Genomic DNA, 21,373 nt, shown 5'->3' on the forward strand with positions numbered 1-21,373 from the left:
CGGCCCCGCCTCTCGCTCCGCGCCAGCCAATCGGGCCGCGCCGGTGGGCGGGGCGGGAGGTTCCGGCGGGGGAGGGCGCGCTCTCTGAGGCGGGGTCGCGTGCTGCCGGAGGCGGGCTCGGAGCGCTGGGCTGAGGAGCCCGGCGGGCAGCGGGGTCGGCCGGGAGGGCGGCTGCCCAGCCCGAGGGTGATCCCCGGTGCTGCTAGGATGTCCGCTGGCAAGGTCAAGCCGGGATAAAATAGTTAGCGGTGCCTACGTGGTGTATATGGAATTGCTGCCCGGTATTCTGCCTGTGCCTGCCCGCCGTTCAGCCCTGTCAGCTGCGGCGGGAGGGGACGGACGGCGTTTCAGGGTTGCTGTACTTTTCCCTCTCTGTAGGTTGTCAATGTGCTTTATTGGGGAGAAAAGAAAAAAATGAAAAAAGGAGACATGAAGAATGAGTGAGAGTTTCTCCCTGATGTGTGGTGGAGGAGTTTTGTACCGAGTCCCTGAAAGACGAGCTTTTAATTAAAAGGACTCGCCAAAGATGAACTTTTAATTAAAAGGAGGTGCCAAAATGTAACCGTATACTGGGTGTTTTGCAAGCCTGTGAGGAGGCATGTGTGCGTGCTTCATGTTGCTGGGATGAGTCGGCAGTGTTTACCTCCTGAATGTGTTAAGGATTTCCCAAAGGAAACGCAGCCAGTGTGGATGAGCAAACTGGATTTGTCACGGTGTAGATGGAGGAGCCTGCTTGGGCTTGAAGGAAAATGTGAGTCGTCTTAAGCAGTAAACCCTTTACGGCCTTGGAGTGTGGGGCGGAGGTTTTTTGTTGGGATTTTTCAATGTTTTTTTACATTTTCCTCTCAAAGCAAATATTTATATTATGAGCTTCCGAAGAATCTCCTGGCAGGGGGCAACAAATAAAATTCAGGAAAAAAAGACGGGTTTGGAAGTAAACGGTGAAGTTAATCTGTTCCTTTAACATAGCAGTAACTTTCAGTGAGTCAGCAGCAGTAGGTGCCTCTGCCCGCCCCAGGGCTGCTGCCCAGATCCCTACTGCAACTCTGGTGATGGACGATCGCCTACCTTTAACATGCATGGCGTTTTCACAGTCAAAACATTTTTCTCTGCATCCTTCCAAATTTCTCCATGCCGTTGTGAGTCACTGTTCTATTACACCTAATTTCCAGTTGATAAGTTGTTGCTGTTTTCCACCCTGTATTTCCTATCCAGCTTTAATTTGTATCCTACAAAGCAAAGTTCAGAGTCCAAAATAGAATTTGTGGTGTTTTTTTTTTTTTCCTGATTGCAAGGAAATGCCTTTTAAAATAAGACTGCGGTTTCTATTTTATGTATTAATTTGTGTTTTAAGAGATGCTGTTATGACAATGGTTTGTGAAATCCACATTCAGTGACTTTTTGGTACTCTGAGATCTTGGTTCTGTATCTCTTGGCAGGTTTGGGCTTGTGTCAGTTCTGTTTTTTCTCCTCCACAACAAATATTTTGAGTCCGTTACATTTTGCTTCCGAACTCTTCTGCTTCCCCTCACATTAGTTATTTACTCGGCATTTTGACCACAGTTTGGTTTATGTCTTTGTTGTTGTTGCTGTTGCTTAGAGTTGCTAAGGGAAGGAGATGGAATTAATTGGAAGGGAACTAATTTGAGGTGCAGATCCAAATATCTTTATTTGATAAGAAACATCATTAACCTGGTGCATGACCATTGGTACAGGGGCAGTTTGAGGCTGAAAAAAAATTCTTATATTGAAGTAACTGGAAAGCTTGAATCCTGAAAGAGTAACTTAAGTTTTGTTAGTCTTTTAGCATACAATAGTATCTGGAGAAAAATGTGTGGGTAAAAAATTATTTTTCTTGACCCTCCTCACTTCATGCTTATTTACTGTCTTCCTGTTTGTAACAATCCCTGCATATGATCCCTATATCCTAAATAATTTTCTGCTGTATCATTTCAACTATAGGCTTATATTCTATCATTACACACAGAAGATGTGTAAAAGTGTCAGCTCTTAGAGGTTGTATTATCTATTTAGTGTTTTTTCTGGATTACTCTTTTATTAATAGTGCTATTGAAAAAGAAAAGCTCTTCCAACTTAACTACGGGATAGCTTGTGTTAATTGTCAGAGTTATTATCATTTATATGTGCTGCAGAGCAGCCAGGAGAAAAAAAGTATTCCTTACAGCTGAGGGGCAGTAGGATAACAGACGTTGGAGACTGTGAGGTAACTTTTTCAACAGGAGTCGTAGTGAGCATTGAGACATCAAAAAACAACCCACCAAGGTATTTAATGTGATTTTAAGATGAATGTAGAGAGTGCACAAAACAGGACAGAAATCTTCTTAACAAAAATAAGGGGAATCAGACCAACATTTAGCCGTTCTCTTGCAATAGGATAAAGATTTTAACATGGTATGAACCTAAGGCATGGGTTAAACTAGCACAAACTTCTACAGCTTCCGACACCCAATTTGTTTAATTTGATCTTTCTGTGATGATTCTGCTCAGTTCATCAAGACATACGTGACCTCGGTGTGGGCTGAACTCTGCGGCTGCTGCTCCTCGACCTGATACCCTGGGAGCGAGAGAGCCAGGGGGACAGACCAGAGATGCCGCAGTCGGATGGGTGCTCTGGCCATGGCCGGCTGCCAGCACAGCTCTGACGCTGCAGTGGAGGTGTGCAGGTGAGTAAAGAAGCAACCTGTGACACGTTTTTTTGTAGGTGATGCTTGCTTTTTAGGGTTTTTTTAGTTTTTTGCATTAGACAAATGAGACCCGTCTCTCTTCTAACAACTTTGTCCGTTACCGTAATTGCTCTGGATGCAAAAGAACATTGTAAATTGAGGTTCTTTATGTAACTTGTGTAATTAAAGCTTTCAGATGTTACTGTAGGGTAGTATGTAACCACCCTGCTCTTCCCTGCAGCGTACGATGCCATTCCTACATATGCGTCATCCGTACTCCAGCTGGTCTATTCTAGTACGGTAGGTGCTCAGCTGAGCATCGATGCTGTCTGTGGGTTTAACGCGTGCATTTTAGACAGGACGTGAAGGGTGCGCAGTGAGACGCGACCCCATGCAGCCACGGGGGCTGCACAGTGAGATGCAACCCCATGCAGCCACGGGGGCTGCGCAGTGAGATGCAACCCCATGCAGCCACGGGGGCTGCGCAGTTATTTCCACTGGTGCATACTTCGGTGCCAACTTGGTTGCGGATGAAGTTATTTTGGTTCAGTTCATGCGAGTCAGCCTGAACTGGTGCAGGGCTTTGGAACCAGTTTAACTGCTTCATGTTGAAAAGTGAAGTATTTGAAGGTGAGCCCCTGGCCTTCCCCGAGGCAGGGCGCCTTGGCTCCGTCCCGCGGGCCCGGCTGCCGGTGGGGCTGCGTGGGGTGCCCGTGCCCGGGGGCCGGGGCAGTGCCACGGGGAGGGGGATGCCGTGATGGCCGTGGGTGCGGTGGGAGGTGCGGGCCCCGGAAGGCTGCGGGGGCGGCTGACGGGGCAGGGAGGCGAGGCGGGGGCGGCAATGCTTCCGCCCCGGTGGGGCTGAGCGGGGCGCGGGGGATTTCTGCGTTGAACAAAGGCAGGCGGGGGGGCTCCGGCCGCGCTCGCAGCCCCCGGGCCCCACCGCCGCCCCGGAGCGGGGTGCGAGGCGCCGGGCAGCCCCGGGTGCGCCCCGCCGCGCCGCCTGCCTCCGCCCCCGCCGAGGCGGGGCTGCGCCGCCGGGGCTCGGCTCCGCCGTGACCGCCGAGCCAATCGGGGCGCCGTGCTGGCGCTGCCGGCCCTGTCTCCGCCCGCCGCCGCCCGGGCACGGAGAGGTGCGGAGGGGGAAGCGGAGCGCTGCCGCGGGAGCCCGCGGTCGCCTTGCCGCGCCCCATGGGGATCGAGAGCTTCTGCAGCGCGGACGCCTACGAGCCCTTCTGGGTGAGCGGCGGGATGGGGCTCGGCTCGGCGGCGGCTGCCGGTGTCGGCGCCGAGGGAGGGCGGGGAGCCGGGGATGGTCGCGGGCGGCCGGCCCCGGGCGGAGCCCGAGGGGGGCCGCGCCCGGCGACGGGGGAGCGGGAGCCTCCCGTGCCGGCGCTCGCCTTGGGCAGGCGCCGGGGGCTGCGGCGCGCCCCTGCCGTGCGCCGGCCCCGCTGGCCGCGGCGGCGTGCGTGCGTGCGGGAGCAGCGGCGCGAAGCGGCCGCGGACTGGGAGGAGGGGCAGGGCCGGGCCGGGCCGGGCCGCGGCGGGGGCTCGCCGGTCCCCTCCTGGGGGCGATGTCCCTGCGCCCGGGTGGCGGAGCGGGAGCTGGCGTGCCTCGTGTGCGGGGTTTCCGGCAGGGAAGGGCTGGGAGGGGGCAACCGGTGAGCCAGTGCCTGCCTGAGAGCCTGGAAACGAGCTCCCGAGTGACCGGAGCAGTCTCTGCCTACCGCCCTTGGCGGCCCGGCTGCGTTGGTCATGGCTGTGCGGGTAATGACAATAATGGTGACTGCCGTCTTACTGAAGAGTAGCGTGCTGTCCTCAGAAGGAGGCCAAAGATGCTCTGTCTGCAGGCTAGCAGCTGTATCGCATGTTTGCATAGCAATATTTTTGCTCTTCCTTAATGAAGAGTGGTGAGTGCAGCCTGCTGCGGGTGAACTGAAAACCAGCTATGCAAAGGTGAGGGATGTGGAAGCGTTGCAGCGTGAGTCTTGCTCAGCTGAGACACGGGGTTCCTCTGCAGAGGCACGCAGGTATTGGCAGCAGTGAGGCCCCTGGGAGGGCAGGAGGGTAGTGAAAATCCTTCTGAGGAGGAAACAGGTTGTATGGAGAAGGAGGTTGTGTGGAGGAAGGGAGGGGAGAGGTGGAAGTTAAAGAGGAAAAAAAAAAAGTGGAGTGAGAGCTACTGAAGGCAACGTAGGCTAAGAGGAAAACGTGGATTTTCTTAGACTGTTCAAAGAACTTCTCACATATTCATCGAACATTTACCAAATAGTATTGAGCTAATGAGCTGCCTTACTAGTTAAAAAAAAAAACCCAAACCAAAATAGGATGTCTCAACAAATGCCATTGTACTATTTGTCTCAAGAACCATTAAGGTATTACTCAGTAGACATTTTCAAAATCATTATGACTTTAAGATACTGAGCTTTTCCAAGCAATCAAAAGTGACTCTCTTACCCTGCTTTTACATTGCTTATGTTCATATCTCTTTTCAGCTAATTTTCAGGTTTCTCAGAACTGGCTAAATTATGAGTTGTCACCGAATGTATTTTTTCCTTCTCCTAGAATGAGACATTTTATTTGAAGAGCTTTAGAGAATAGATGTTTCAGAATTCAGATTATGGAAAAAGTGACTTGAGTGAGTAGTAGTTTTGTGAAAAAGAGCTCCCAGTTCTTTGAACTGTGGAATTGAAACATTGGGTAGAACCAAGAACTACGTTTAGGATGTTGGAAACATCTAGTTTATATAGGATTTCTGATGGTGGATTCTTTTATTATGAAAACACTTACAATTCTTTATATACTACAACCGTTTCTGCTATTTGTGGTGTGTCATAACTACTCCATGCATTTTTTTTCACTAGTTGCATTGGTTCCCAAGGATATAGATGGTTTTGTGATTTGCCATCCTTCTCCAAATCACGTGGAGTCTCCCTTTCATTTCTTCCAGCTAAAGATCCTATGGGCGTGGTTGTTTGATTTCTGGATTCTTCTAATCCTGCAAAAGAACAATTGTGCATTCCAGTTGGTGTAAGATGTGTCTGGAAATATCTTCTTCCTTGCTGAACTTGTCGTCATAAACACCGCTCTGTATCCACTTTGTTGTTGCGTTGTTCCCAGTGGTGGAGCGGGTAGTAATGTTAGTTTTGGTGCTTATGGCTACTCTGACTGCCTAATTTTCTGGTATTTCCATTGTTGCTACTATTTGAAGCTGAAGTTGTAATGGATTTTCAGAAAATGCCTATGTATATGCCGTGTTTCACTGGGCTTCTAGATAGCACCTGCATGTGTGCTGCTGTCCTTCCTGTCTTGTGGGCTGCACTCTCCTGCTTCTCAGGGCTGGGTGATAGCTAGATACCCGGTGGCACATGTTATTGCATTCTTGTGGTGAACTGTATGGCCGCATCAGCTGCTTTGGTTGGTGCGGAAGCCTTGCTAGTGGAGCAGCAGGATTTCCTAGCGCTGGCAAACTCAGCTTCAAGGAGGAGATGTGTTTTCTGTCGAGGGTGGTGCTGAGTTTGGGGCAACTCAGTTTTAAATTGTGGGGGAGACTTTGCAGGTTGAAAGGACCTAATGGACCCTTAAAGACTGTATGCTAATCTTCTTAAGCTTTGCTGGCCAGGATTTTTCTTGTTTGCACACCCAAAGAATGTTATTGTTGAAAGTTCTTGTCTGAGAATTAAACAGATTGGTTTTATTTAATACTTACTCTGAAAGGTCAACAGCCCAAGCAAGTTTGCTATCTTCTTCTTCGCCCCCCCCGTTTAACCTATGCGGAGTGGGGGCACAGAGATATTAACTTCACTGCAATCAGATTTGCTTACAGAACTTAACTGTTTCTTGCTTCCTTTGAACCAGATTCCCTTTTTGGAAGGGTACTGTTTCATCCTTGCTTTCTCTAGCATAACTGAGTATGAGTATCCCATCTATAATATAAAGAAAGATATAACTATGTAAGATAAAATTACTATTTACTAATAGCTTTTGATGACAATAAAAGCTTTAAAAACCCCTTGTGGGCTAGGGGTAACATTTTGTACTACTTGCATTTCAGTTCAGTGACTTTAAGGGCCTGTTTAAACTGGAAGACTTTTTTGTGGCCTGACATGCTGAGATAGCTTTGCCTAGAGTATCACTCGTGTATGAGTGCGGTTTACCTTGCTTCAGCACCAGCAGGGTGGGAAGTAAAGTGGGGTGAGGAACTCTGTCATTCTAGGTAAGCAGATAGGTGTCCAGGCAGATGTAGAACTTGCTGTACACTTTGGCCTGCTGACCTAGCTGACTGGATATATGCACACTGGCACAATCGGTGGTCTCAGTGCAGTTACATTTTGAAATAGTCTGGTTTTCTGTTGTTTTGAATGAAATTTTAGGGTAGTTTCAGTTTTTCAGAGCTTGTAAACTATGCAGTATCACATTTAAACAAGTCATGTTCACACTCAAAGCGAGTTCACACTAAGCAGTTCCTTACAGTCCTTCCCCAAGTGCTCTGCCAGATTTTATGGGAAGTCTGAGTTATTTATTTATTAGAAAGTGCTTGTAAGTCAAATAGAATCTGAAACTTTTGAGGTTCTTGCTTATGCTTAAGGGAATGTGAGAGAAATGGCTTATGTTTATATATGCTCCTATCATGTCCTTCACAGGCAAAGACATTGTGTTTTTTAAAATTAATTTAGATAGAAGTTAACTCCAATTCTTTTTTGTCTCAGTGGGAACTCAGTGGAAATTTTTTTCCACATTTTTCTAGTTGGGCTTTTGGTTGTTGAGGAAGGATTGAAAGCAAGTAATTCCATTCACTTCTAGGAGAAAAGCAAGTTTTCATCTCCTCTATTTTGTTTTGAAAACTAGAGTCCTGTAATGATTCAAGCTGTGTCTGCCTGTGTAAACCGAGGCCTGTTTCTTCCCTGTTGGTACAGAAAGCTTTTGTGGAGCCTCTTCTCTGTCAGTAAAGAAATTGCATCCAAACAGTGTTCTAGGTTGAGCACTTCTTCGTATGGAACCAAACTACAGGAGAGAAACAGAATGGATGAGAAAAGGTGAGGCAGAGCCTCGCACACAAAATCCAGGGACCAACTTGGTGGGATTGGGTTCTGCTTCCCTTGCTGTTGTGTAGAGTTCTGTCTGAGGCTTTCAGGCATGTTTTGTGTGCCTTAAAAAATGCATTTTCTTGAGTGTTTGTCCAAAGACATGTTTTCTATTTGGGTTGACATTGCTGTAGCTAGGGGAGATCCACCAGCCTCTCTCAGCTGTTTGCAGACGTGTTAGGATCTTCTAAGACTGTAATGTGGCTTGATAGGATTTTATTAAGAAAAAAATTTTCTTTAATTCATTATAATGATTAGATGACATTTGTGAAGCGATATTGTGTGACGTAAACAGCTGCTATGCTTATTTTGTTCATGAGGACACTGGAACACTGATAGTTTCCCTGAAATAGACTTCTGAAGAAAAACCAGACTTTTTACATAAGGAGTAATTTCATGTTTTGAAGTTCTGTGGCTTATGCTTTCATGCATTAGATTAGCATGTATCTTGGAACCCTGCAGCTTTTTGCACTGTAAAACGTGTCTTTACTGCTTTTTCAGCGTGTTTGTGGCAGAGCTAGGGAGGGAGTTTGAGGTGCTGCGAGAGTGGTGCTGCGTGAGCTTGATAAAAGTTATGAGGTTAGACTCTTCCTTTAGTTGTAAAGTTACCAAGTTGATGAGTACATTTGTGACCGGAGTTTAAAAGAGAAAGCAGAACAGAAAACTACGTATATTTGCTGGCACAGGAAGGTCATATGTGGATAGCATTTGGAGCAGAGGAGAAGTAGCAGCAGCAGGGTGTTAAACAGAAAAACCTGTAGACAAGATGGTTCCTTTATTATAATGAACAGCTGATTGCCTGATTCTCATGGCTTGGTGGTTGTTGGGCTTTTTAGTGATGAAAGCCAGAGGCTTATTTGTCAGCTTTCTCTCGTTTAAACCTGTAAAACATTTTTGTTGCTCGTGTGAACAAGGGTCTAAATTTGCATAGAAATTAAACTTATATTAGAAATAAAACTTATCTCTCTTGACATAGAATAGATCAGTTTAGGGGAAACACAGAAAAATGAAGCCTGATATTCTGTTGTTGATGGGGATTTTCTTAACAGATGGCCTGGCATGCTACAGCTGTCAGTTCAAGGTTGCTCAAAAAAGTTAAATGAGGAAAAAATCCCAGCAAAATGCCTGAATAAGTTGTGCTGTTCCATGCAATTACAATGCAGTTTACACCGAAACACTGTGCTATACTGGGACTAAGTGAAGGTTAACCCGGGTTGCACTGAAGTCATTCTGGGTCACATCTCTAAAAAGCCTACTGCCGGGTACTGACCTTTTGCTTACTTTTAATAGAGTCAGAATTCCGTACATTACTGTTTTCTCACTGTTTGCATCTGTGGTAGCTTTGGATACAGTTTATCCCAACTTAAGCTGTTATCTTAGTCCCTTTGTAAGATTATTACCCAGGTGCGTTCAAACTTCTCAAGTGATTTGAACTCGATATACAGGCTGTTGCATTAATAAGCAAAAGTCCTGGTTTTGGTGCAAAAAGGAGGTGAAAGCAGCAATCTTTTTCCTGTATCCTTTTAAGTAACAGTGATTTCAGTGAAAAACTTTACAGAAGGGTAAAAACCATCCTTTTGATTCTGAAACTAAACGGTAAATATTTTGTTGTCATGTGGCCTAATGTTGTCTCATAGTACTTGCAGACATGGCAGGGTACAGAAATGTTACCTCTGTAGAAAGAGGCTAAACATTTTAATTTTGCAAGTGCTGATGTTATCTGTCATATGTTTCCCCGACACAAAAAAATAGCCATAGTTCAGTGGCTTTTAACTTCTTGGATTACAAATATCAGCTCTTGTAAATCCTACAGCTGCAGGTGCTCCTTTCTCTGGCAACTTGTTAGCACCGGCTTCTTTAGGCTAAAGGGAAACAAAAGCAAAACATGCTTTTTTTTTCTCTTGTCATTTTACACACAGTTTCAGATGGTGCAGTGCTGCCTACAACAAAGGATTTCAACTCTTTGTAAACATTAGGAAATACCAATGTTTGGGTTTTGGACAAAGAGGTGCAGACACCTGATTTAAGTTCAGGACCAGGTATTGGAAGGTAGAGGCTTTTTCTTGGCTGTGTTAACAAGACAAATCTGCATTATGTAAGTCATTACTGTTGAGAACTTAGTCTTGCTAAAACCATTTGTAATAGAAAACATTATGAGAAATTAAGGGTATTTCCCTGTCACTAGAAACACTTACTGATATTTTGATATCCCCCCCCATAAACCCCCCCCCCAATCTTCTTTATATGAATGATTTAAAAATTTTAGGACCCCTGTTTATTATGTGATTTATTTTTTTTTTTAATGTTCCCCCTCTTGCTCTAACAGTCTTGTCTTGTAACAATGTTAAGAGACTATAAGAATAAAGCTTAGATTTCAGAATTACTTTGAAACAAAGGAAGAAGAAGGGGCATGGTCTCTTTCCCCAACCTGAGGTCTCAATCTGAATGTGGTATTTTGGGAAGCTGGGCTAGAAGATTTACACGTCAAAATCTTAATTGGAGACCTGTATTTTTTGATCTTTTACTAAACTATTATTTGTTCCTTGCTTCCCTGACTACTACTAGCACTTTAACCAATGAACTTCAGATTTAATAGCAGTAGTTTTGTTCCATTCATGGTTTTATGAGGAGAAATATTTTGTGTTTTCACTGTTTGGTGAACACCCCCCACCCCACCCCCTGCCCAAGACTAGTATCAAGTAAGAGAAGATCCTCAACTGCATGGTAGGTTTAGTTCTCCCATAGTAATTAAAAAGGCCCCCAAACCCCCAAACTATGTTTTTTCTGTGGGTGAATGTGATCTCCATGAGAGCTGGAGATCTGAATCTAATTCTTACATCCCAATGTGGTAATTAACGTTAACGTTTCTTATTTCACCTTTGTGGCAGTAGAAGAACAAAAAGGCAGAAACTTATTGATCTAATTGGGCTGTTATTGGCCTGAAGAAATGTCTGAGAACTTTGTGGGGATATGAGCACCTATCCTCAGATGTGACCATGAAGGGAAGTTCTGAAGTCTCTTCCCAAATCAGCAGTCTGGCACACTCTATGTTGATTTGTTCCACTGCTTGTGGTAAGTGGTATAGTTCCGTGCCGGAGCATAATTCCATCGTTTCTCCTTGCAGAAGCAGTTTTTAGAGTCTGTGGAGGTCTGGGAATGAGATCAAGTATTTGGTTGTGTGGCTTTTACTTTTTAGAATCCTGGTTTTGTGTGTTCTAAAAATAAAAGACCACTCCTGGCTGTCTTTCATTAAGCATAGCTGTTGGAAAGACATTATTGTAAAATCTGTATGAGTATTTTAAATTTTTCTCCTGCTTCCCGTTTGCAGAGTACACCCTTAGATGGTACAATAGACCAGTAAACCATTAACTTCATGTAGTTTAGTATAGGTCTTCAAAGGAATTGGCAGTGTTTTGAAAGCTTTATTTAAATGCAGCTTGAGCTCACCTTGTGTGCATCACAGCAAAGGTACCATTTTATTTGTACGTTCTGCACTAACTTCAGTCGCAAGAAGAACAACTACATTGTGTCGCAGGACAGATCCATGCATTTTGGGTAACTTCCTGTTGATTAAGAAAAAAAGCTAGAGGAAATAAACGCCAGCTAAGGTGGAAAGGTATGTTTGTCCTTGTGTATTATGCTACTTCATCTGGAATTTATTCTAGAGCCATTGGATCCTTTACTGCAAGTAGTACTTTTTCCAAAATAATTTCAATATAATACGCATACTATTTTTAAAGGACTTATAAACATAGGAAGTTTGTGATGGTTGCTTGTAGTGTCATATACCTCATTTAGTGCCTTGTTTGCCACTCTTAGGGATGTTGTTATTGTCTGCGGCTTCTTTCTGTGAATATTGCTGAGCAGACAGGAGAGCTGCAGGTGTGGGTGTTTCTGCTGCTTTTTGTGGGAGTTCTGGAGTATTTTTCTGGTACGAATATCTGTTGCTTGTTTTATCAACCTGTCACCTCTTGTGATTTAGCCTGGACGGTAAGCACAACAGGGCAAAGATATGCTGGTGAAGGTTGTGTATGATTGTGCTTGTTGTAGGCTCTATTCTAAATATGCTCTTAGAGAAATGGTGAGCTTCAGCACATGTTTAACTATCTGACTCCAAAATGTGAATGGCAGAATAAAGATGCTATATTTACAGTGTTTTGAGACCATTATTTCAGTCTTTCTCCAAAATTTCTAAAGCTAAACTGAATAAAACTTACTTGGCAAGCTGAATACCTTTGGAGAGCTCTTTTAAGTTCATCACTTGAAAACAGATCTCCTTCTAATGTAATGCAAAATCTGGATCACTTTATTGTGTATTGTTTTCCTTAATTCTTGGTGTGGTCAACAGCATCACTGTTTTTACTGTTGGTTTGATGGAGAATGGTGGTATCAGGGACTTCTAAAGCAAGGTCAGAGTTCCTTTAAAGCAGCCTTAAAGGGAGAGGTCCTTTTTTATACGTCCCACCCCGTGTTGTCCACTGATGCTAGTAGCTCTTCTGAGGCTGTGGGCTTACCTAGATCTGGCAAATCTCCTATCTGGGGAGAGGCAGGCAGGAAATTTGCTGTCCTAGATAGTGTAGGTGTGGTGGGTTGACCCTGGCTGGACACCAGCTGCCCACCAAAGCCGCTCTATCACTCCCCTCCTCAGGTGGATGGGGGAGAGAAAATATAATAAAAGGCTCAGGGGTCAAGATAAGGACAGGGAGTGATCATTCAGCAGTTACTGTCACAGGCAAAACAGACTCGACTTGGGGAAACTAGCTTAATTTACTACCAATCAAATCAGAGTAGGGCAATGAGAAATAAAACCAAATCTTAAAACACCTTCCCCCCACTCCTGCCTTCTTCCCGGGCTCATCTTCACTGGGTCTGTCTTGGGGCGGGCTGGCACTGGCTCTGTTGGGCATAGGGGAAGCTTCTAGCAGCTTCTTACAGAAGCCACCCTGGTAGCCCCCCTGCTACCAAAACCTTGCCACGCAAACCCAATACAGTAGGCTAAAGGCTAATGGCCTCGTGGCATCTGAGGGAGAATGGTTGAGTCAGCTCATGGGTTCATAGGTGCTACGCTGGGGAATTTTTTAATATGATGTCTAGAGCTGCCAGATTGTGAGACTTCCTATTTCAATGAGAAAGTGATGATACTATTACAATGAAAGTCATCGGCTGCAATTACAGTGTCAGTGCCTCAGAGAGCTAATTATTTGCATTCTACTAAATCTAAGCATTGCATTAAATGAAAAATGTTTTTTACTGTTAGGAAAATAAGATTGAGAAACCATATCTTGGTATTACAAAGGAGGTGGTTCTTCTGTGGGCGATATCGAAGTAGTGGGTACACACCGATGTCAGTGTCAAACTCCATTTGAAGGAGTAAGCGTTGACCGTGATATTAACATTCCAGTGTGGTTTTGTGATTTCATTTATTACATAGGTGTGTGGTAATGTTTAAGTCATTTTTCAGTCACAGCTGCTTCATGCAGGTGGATTTAACATTGTGGTTGGCAGCCTGCATCTGTAGCACACTTGCGCACAGCAGGCATGAAACTGAGCAATTTTGGTCTCTCCATTTCTGCCAGTGAGAGTTTTAAATTGTGCTGTGGGTCAAGTAGGATTGTTGATGTGACAACAGGCGGCCGCTGGCTGCTCTCTTAACAGCCTTTCCTGGCTGCCAGGAGAGAGGCAGCCAGCCACGAGGTCCCGTCCAGTGTCAAATACTGTTATTCCTCAGATTAGGCACGCTGGAGGGATACAGCTTCCCTGTAGTCTTCCTTCCCTCAGCACAGGCAGAATAACCGACCTTTTGTGTTGCAACTTTGTCTTACAGTCCTAGTGCCAATGTTTTTATCTTGCCTGCTCCTGAAATTTTGGACAGGAATTAATATAGTTCTTTATTTTCCTAGGGTTTATGCACTGTTAAATAAGTGGTTTACCTGTGACTAGATCCACATGACTCTGGGGAATGCCAAACATTTTTTTCTGCTGCTCTTGGAGATAGAGGGTTTCACTTCAAATGTGATAGGAAGACTTTTTGTGCCATAAGAGAAAATGTGCTATTGAGCACAAAAACTGTGGATTGGTATTTTTTCAGCCACAGTGCTGGTGGTGGAAATGAAAACTGAGAAATAGGTCAGATACATTTAAAAATACCCATTTGCTCTTCTGGGAAACTTTTAAAATCGTCCAGGGATTTTAAAAGGAAAAAAAACCCAACCTGAAACTATTTAACATCTGAGATGTGGTTCTTCTGGACTAGACTAAAACTAAGCCAACAGCAGATCTTTTCTCTCCCCACATCTACCAAGAAAGTAACAAGGATCACACTGATTCTTCTCCTGTGGGTTCCTGCAGTCATAGCTTAAATTAAAGGCTGCTTCCCGATTATACAATCTAGTAGCTATAGACGTAACTCTTGTTTTCCTCCTCCTCCTTCACGGCAAGAGGCTGCTAGTTTGCATAGGCTTTCAATGGATACTTGGATGTCTGACATTTGATGTGCTCTTGCAAAGTAGAAGGGTTAGCTGATCAGTCAGAGTGAAAATTGTTATTAATCTTTTAAATGTGAAAATGGGGCAACTTAGCGCTTTAATAGAACTTGCTAAAATAGTTTCTAAAACTTGAGTCAGAAAAAAATGTCATTAATTTCCTAATTAATGTCTGTTAAACACAAAGGTCTGCTTCAGTGAATGTTTCTGCGTTGATCTGTAAAGAATTTTGGTTTGTGCTGGAAAAAAATAAAACTCTGAAACTGGGTTTCTATAAAGCAAAGTAGAAGCATGTACTTTAAACTGGCAGAACTAGTCTAGACTTGTGTAACTGAACATTGTGATTTGAATATGAATACCTGTTGGTTTCATGATGAGAGTGACATGTTTTCCAGCCACAACTGAACCTCATAAAGCTAAGGTATCCACCATGGGTGGATCCACTTAGGGTATGCCTTTCTTTTGTAATGGATTGAGTTCCTCTTGACTTTGCTCACTGAAGGCATTAACATCTCAGTTGTGACCAGGAGTTCTGATGTGACCTCCTGACAGTCCCCTGTCCTGCTTGTTGGTTCTGAGTGGCCCGAGTGCCATTTGGACAGGCGTTAGCTGGGAAACGTGCTCCAGTAGCTGATGGTCAGTCTGCAGGGGAGCCTGCAACTCATCTCGTGTGAACCTGAGTGAAAGGCATCTTGTTGAGGACTCAGCAGCAAGTATTGGATCTACAGCTCCATTCATGTCTGTGCTGCTGCCTTGCATAGACATAGCCTAAGAGAACTGCACCTAAGGAATCAGCAGGAAAAAATACCACCATGGTCCCTCTCTTCATGCATGCTTTCCTCCCTTTTGTCACCTGAAATGAATGTAAAATGGAAGGGGCTTCTGCACCGCACCTGCGTGTAGCCATGAGAATAGTGCGTTTAAGCTAAGCAAACTCCTATTTGATATCAACAGCTTCTGGATCAAATCCTGGAAAAATGTGAAAGAAGATGTTGCTGCAGCTGTTAAATTCTAGTAGTAATCTTACCCCAAACTGCCCATTTGTCCCGACTTTTTGTTCTTAACCTTGGAGTCCCATTGCATCGTACCCTCTTGCCTTTTATACAGAGACACTTCCAGGTAATTTGCAAATATGAAAGTCAAATGAAAGATTGCACATATTTTTAGAATATCCTCCAGCCAGTATGCATAGCAGTCATGCATACAGCACTTCTGTCTCTTGTTTAGCCATGTGGCAGTGACGTGCATTACCTGCTCTGTCCTTTCTGGTAATTACCTGATTCATTTTACTGCAAGCATTTAAAAATATTGAAGAAGGAGATACTAACTTTCTTAAGCAGTGTGTAGATCTCCAAAAATTTACTCAGTAAAATGATGTCAGTGCTCTTGTTTGTTTCTTGTAGAGCTGATTACATCCTGTCAATTTACTTGTATAATCATATTAACTATCTTAATTTGTGAATTGTAAACTGTTCCGCAGAGTCATGAGACTTTTTTTCTTGGCTGCTGTACTGGAGCAGAGCAGCTGGAACTTAGCCAAAAACATTTGTGCGGTGCCTAAATGTAAGGATGACTCAGCTGAAATTTCTGATGTTATGCAGTCAGGGAACTTAAGCATGTGGCTTGCCCACAACGTCTCACAGCTGCTGCCTTGTCACGAACAACTTACATGACCCCTGTGCACATACACTAAAACATAATTGGGCATTTTTGTGCTCTACCAGTGTTAATTTCCTTGAATTGGCTATATTAAGTTAGGAGATTTTTTTTTTTTTTAACTGACAGATTAAAAATGATACAAAGTGAGAACAATTTTTAGAATGCTGTGGAATTAGAGGCGAAAAATAACAGCTCTGTGTCCTGTGCATACTGTCTGCTGTATCTGAGAAAGAAGTCCTAGATTCTGATGGAAATTGAGAGGGAAGTGGAAGGAAAATATTTTTATTAATACATTTTTAAAAGATGTTGTTTTTTGGATTTTTTTTTTTTTTTTTCCAAACAGCATCTTAATATGGAATGGTCAAATTTAAGGCGAAGCCTGCTCTATGATAAAACAATGTCTGGTTAGCCTCACGTTGAAACTTTTGCAAGTTAGATCTTCTGTTTCGCTTTAGATCTATTTTCTTCACTGTAATTAGGTTTGAAACTGTTTAATCAGTGGGAAATGGTGACGAATAAGGATCAAAGTGTGGCGATTCTGAGCAGTGGGATCTGTTTCCAGCTTTGATGTTGGAATCGAGGGGGCAGGCGCTACAGCTCCTTTTGGTTGTGTTTCCTCATCTATAAAATGAGGATAATGGCACTTATTTCTGTGACCAGCTCGGGCTTTTATAAAGAGGAGAAGGATTACTGACTGCCATTATGTCCCAGTAGTGGTACTGGTATTCTCTGCAGTTGTAAGCTGTGCAACCGTCTGAAAAACTGCTTTGCAACTGAAAATGACACTGTAGTTAACAAGCTTTTGGGCATGGGACTGCTGCTTTGGCTGTGTGGCTTTTAAAGACGAGCCTGAGAGCTATGCTTCAGCTGTTGAATATTGCAGTCCATCTGCAACAGCAATATCTCTGTATTGCATCATTCTGTTGGAGAGTCAGAAATCTACAGCATTTGAGAGGAAGTGTCCCTCATGATAATTCTACAGCGAATCAGTAATTTTAAGGGAAAATTTCCTGCAAGAGATTTCCCTAATCCAAGCCAATCATAAATATGTTATGAAAAGTCATCTTACTAAATAGCCTCTCATTGTAAATAGTCCTGTAAGTGTCAGTTTTGGTTTGATTGTATGGTGGTTTATCTTGTTTTTGAGAATCATGTTGAGAGAAATAGGAAAACATTGAATTATTTTGATATACATTTTCCTGGTGTTGAGTAGGAAACGGGCTGCCAGGGCTAGCCTCTTTTACTTAGTTCTATGCCCTGTTGCTATGAATTACCAGAAAGTCTCAACTGGGTTTGCTGCAGACAGCTTGGGAGCTATGAGACTATACAAATAGTGAAGTGATGTTGTCTTGTGCCGTTCACTTTTACTGTGTGCCAGATAATGTTTCCACTGTGAAATCTGGGAATGCAGTGTATCTGAGTATTTATGCATACATGCACAGAGGTTATATTGGGAGATAGCTAGCATTGTCATGTTATTTTTCTGCAGTGATAATGTGAAAATCCTTAAAAACTTCTGAGCTACAAAAAGTGCAGTATGGCTACATCACAGAATGGAGGCAGTTTAATACAAGTATAAATAAATACACAAGAAGAGAGATACAGAATAAGGCAGATAGTGGCTATTTCTTTTTTTTAAATATTGAAGTTCTGTGTTTGCTTTTTCTTTAACTCCATCTGTTTTCTCTCCCCAGGATTGGAATCTGACATGGCACACAGAAAATCCAGACTTTACCCAGTGCTTTCAGAACACAGTCCTGGTCTGGATTCCTTGCATTTACCTGTGGGTCTGCTTCCCTGTGTACTTCCTATACCTTCGCTGTCATGATAGGGGATACATACAAGTGTCAAACCTCAACAAAGCCAAAACGGTATGTGACTTTTTAAAATCAGAATTTATCAAGTTTATCTGGAAGTTTGAATCTATTTTCAGCTATGTTTTAGCACACTATTTTTGTTGAGCATCAATCTTGGCCTGTGTGCGTATTTTGGCTGTAACTTACTTGTTCTACTTCTATTTGATTTCCAAGCTTTCTGTTTCCATTGCCTTCAGAAAGTAGGCTTTCTGAAATTTACTCTGACATAGCAAAAAACCATGCAAATCCTTTGTAAGACCAGTTGGAGAAGACTATTTCAAGGCAACTCAATCTCGAGGCTTTTATTTCAATAATAAAAAAATTATTATCCTGTCAGCTTCTAAAGTTACACAGCATAGATTTCTAGAGCTGCTACAAGTGTTCTGTTCCACTTCTATTGTGAAATAGGTGCTTAGTGTTTTCTTACCTCGCCCCCCAGTAGAATAAGTGAAACGTTTTAAGAAGGACTATAATAGCATGGTGTGTTGGAGAGTTTTTGTCTCTGCAATCTGTCATTCAGGAGTGAGATTCACCAGCTTTCTGCTTCACTGAATTATATGGTACTAAAAATTAAACTTTTTTCTTCTAGTAGGGATCCAATAGGTAAAGCCAAATTACTCTTCTTTTGTACGTGTTGTAGAATTGCCCAAAAGAGGTGATCTGATTATGACTTCTCTTCTACTAACACATAACATCTGGCATTCGGGTATATATTGTGCTGCCTAATCTGTGTGAACTGATGTATCAAATACACTTTTGTATTGCAGGCTTTGGGCTTCATACTGTGGATAGTCTGCTGGGCAGACCTTTTCTACTCTTTCTGGGAAAGAAGTCAAAATATTTTTCGAGCTCCATTTTTTCTTGTTAGCCCTACAGTATTGGGTATAACAATGGTAAGTTCTTCTGTTAGGCCTTTGCTCATGCAAAGCCTTAAGCAATTCCACGCATCTTGGTATTATTCTCAGTGTTGTAATTCTTTAAGCTACAATCTTCACATACAGACTTAATCTGCAGTTGAACAGTGAAATATTGACTCTGAAATATCTTTTCTTTTAATAAAAAAAATCGGAAAGAAAAAACCCAGCCTAGCTGTGCTCAGTGCATTGCATGTCAGCAAAAAAGCCAGTGCTAGTTGTCTTGCCTTATTTTGGTAGGCTTGAGCTACCATTCATTTAATAGTTTGACTCAAGCATGGGGTGGAGGAATCAAGTCGAGAGAACTGATTAAACCTAGGTAATACAAATCACACTGAACTTGGTAAAAGACTGTCGAAGGCATTGCATTATTAAATATCTTATTACAAACTCTCTTGCATGTAACAGTCTTTAGTGCATGTTTTCTTTGTTACATTTGATGTCATGGTGGAAAGTCCTAAATGCCACATGAGGCACATAGGTGTCCTCAGCTAACTCTTTCCACCTAGGTGCGCAAGTATTGTCTACTTTCACACCAGTATCTCTGCAGCCTGCATTTCAAGGAAAATGCCTGCTATTCATTTATTGCCAGTTGCCTTACATTTATCACAGACTTGGAATGGTAGTGATTAAACATAATACTCAAGGTGAGGATGGGATGGGATAGGATACAACAACCCCAACAGCAAGACCAACAAAAAACCAAACCAAAAAAAACCCAGCAGCCCTGAAACATACTGAGAGATGCAAGAGCTGTTAAATAGTTTGTGGTCTTTTAATAATGCAATTGTCAAGCTTTTCAATGATTGAAAATGCATGTTGCAGCAGCCAAGTGAGATTACTAAGCTGTACCAGCACACAGTACCCTGTATATGTGTATAATGTGTTGTAAAACTTAAAGCTCGTGAATGTATTTTCATCTTATTTGTCCACAGATGCTTGCCACATTTTTAATACAATATGAAAGAATAAAAGGAGTCCAGTCTTCAGGTGTAATGACGATTTTTTGGCTCATCTCATTGTCATGTGCCACAGTGGTTTTTAGATCCAAAATAATACATGCCTTAAATATGGTAAGTGATTGCTAGCCTCATTCAGTTGAAAATAATCCCAAATGCTGCAGTAATAGAGTAGTTGCTTGCTAATTATGCCAGTCAAGTCAGTTAATGATCCATTCAGCGTACCTTCATTACTTGCGTTATAAAAGCAAAACAAGGAAGACTTAATGGCTCTTGTTTTGAAATGCTAGTGAAATTCATAGTGATCTTAACAGTTGCCAAGAAGATTCTGCTAGCTGTTCCAGAAAGGGGATGTGTCTGCTTCAGTACAATAAAAGTGTATAAACTTTGATATGAAACTGTTACATCGTCTTCCTGTTGATTATACAGTGGATTTCCTGAAACGCTTGGTTTGATGGTAACGTGGTCTTATCTGCTGAGAGAAAATGAAAGTGTACAAGTGAAATATTTTTATGTTGATCTGCTTTATAGTAAGGCCACCTCAAATATCAGATTAATTGTGGAGCTGCCTGAAAATGGCATATCACTTATTTCTTGAAACCTTTAAGCCATGTTGTGAATTTTGAGAACTTTCAGCCAACTTTTGTCTTTAGCTGTTGGGAGTGGGATTTTCCTGGTGGGTGTGTCCATCCGTCCCTCTGCTTTGATTTCTGTGGATTATGCTTTATGTATCAGTACCAGTCTAAAAAATGGAAGAACCTCTGGAATTTGACCACAAAGCAACAAACTGTAATCTAAATTCTGCTCCTCTAATTCTTATTTTCTGTGTGCATGCTAATTAATAAATTTGCTTTGAAAACTCCTTACTACCCAGTGCATACCTGCCTTGCTCCTGTAAATACCTCAACTTCAAATTGGGGCATGCTGTGTTGGTACAAACCATGTCTTAAAGAGAACTTCTCTAGGGAAGTAGTTCATGCTTTTGTGTTTATGGCAGTGATTGATTAAAAATAAACAGTATCTTCCATCTCCTCCCCCCGCTCTTTACCTTCCCTTTACCAAAATCGACATTGACTTTAATTTGCATGGGGTTGGGTAGTGCAACATTTATGTAGCTTTCAGAACTTACAGTAAGGAGCCATTTTATGTTCGATAGTAACACGTTGTTTTAAAGAAATTCATCAAACCTTCTAATTGGAATATTACCTTCCTTTGTAGGGTGCTGAAGTGGATGCATTTCGTTATGTCACCTTCTGCATCTACTTCGTCCTGTTACTTGTACAGCTCATCCTGTGTTGTTTTCCAGAACGACCACCTTTGTTTTCTGAAACAGTAAATGATCCTGTAAGTGTTCAGTCTATACTGAGTGCTGAATATCGTACGTGCAGTATTCTGTACAATGAGTTATAGGGCCATAGTCTCCCAGATGCCAAATAATTCAAATCTTGTTAACTTGTTTGCAATGGCGTGTTCTTTCTGCTCCTTAGTTGATGCCGCAGAAGATGAAGCCCATAACATGCAAAACAGGGCGGGCTCTATTTAAGAGAGAGAGCAAAAATACTCTTTCAGTCATTCCTGAATAGTATTCCTAAAGGTGAAGTCATATGTATTTATATTCAGTAGTGCTTCTGGCAATCAGTGGGAAATACTGATTTGAAATGCTGTCATCCTAGTCATCTGATACCGTTCATGAGGATGTGTTTTCCATTCCTGTTGAAGGTGGGGAAGAATCTAC

General features: G+C 42.8%; 1 protein-coding gene across 4 annotated transcripts in view; it reads left to right on the top strand.

Annotated features, from left to right (window-relative positions):
* Positions 1-3,774: 3,774 nt before the first annotated feature.
* ABCC1 (ATP binding cassette subfamily C member 1 (ABCC1 blood group)) overlaps positions 3,775-21,373 on the top strand; it is a 56,145-nt gene continuing 38,546 nt past the window's right edge. For 2 of the 4 annotated variants that reach the window (XM_087731811.1, XM_087731815.1), the window contains exons 1-5: positions 3,775-3,923; positions 17,604-17,780; positions 18,533-18,658; positions 19,615-19,752; positions 20,857-20,982. In XM_087731811.1, the coding sequence (XP_087587937.1) occupies positions 3,876-3,923; positions 17,604-17,780; positions 18,533-18,658; positions 19,615-19,752; positions 20,857-20,982 (615 nt within the window). In that variant the 5' untranslated portion in view covers positions 3,775-3,875. Of the gene's footprint in view, positions 3,924-4,318; positions 4,452-17,603; positions 17,781-18,532; positions 18,659-19,614; positions 19,753-20,856; positions 20,983-21,373 lie in introns of those variants that run through there. The other 2 variants (XM_087731812.1, XM_087731813.1) reach the window with 2 other exon arrangements.

The sequence above is a fragment of the Nipponia nippon genome, unplaced genomic scaffold, assembly GCF_047370975.1.
Source record: "Nipponia nippon isolate SJK-2023a ecotype South Korea unplaced genomic scaffold, ASM4737097v1 scaffold_5, whole genome shotgun sequence".
In the NCBI taxonomy this organism is placed as follows: Eukaryota; Metazoa; Chordata; class Aves; order Pelecaniformes; family Threskiornithidae; genus Nipponia; species Nipponia nippon.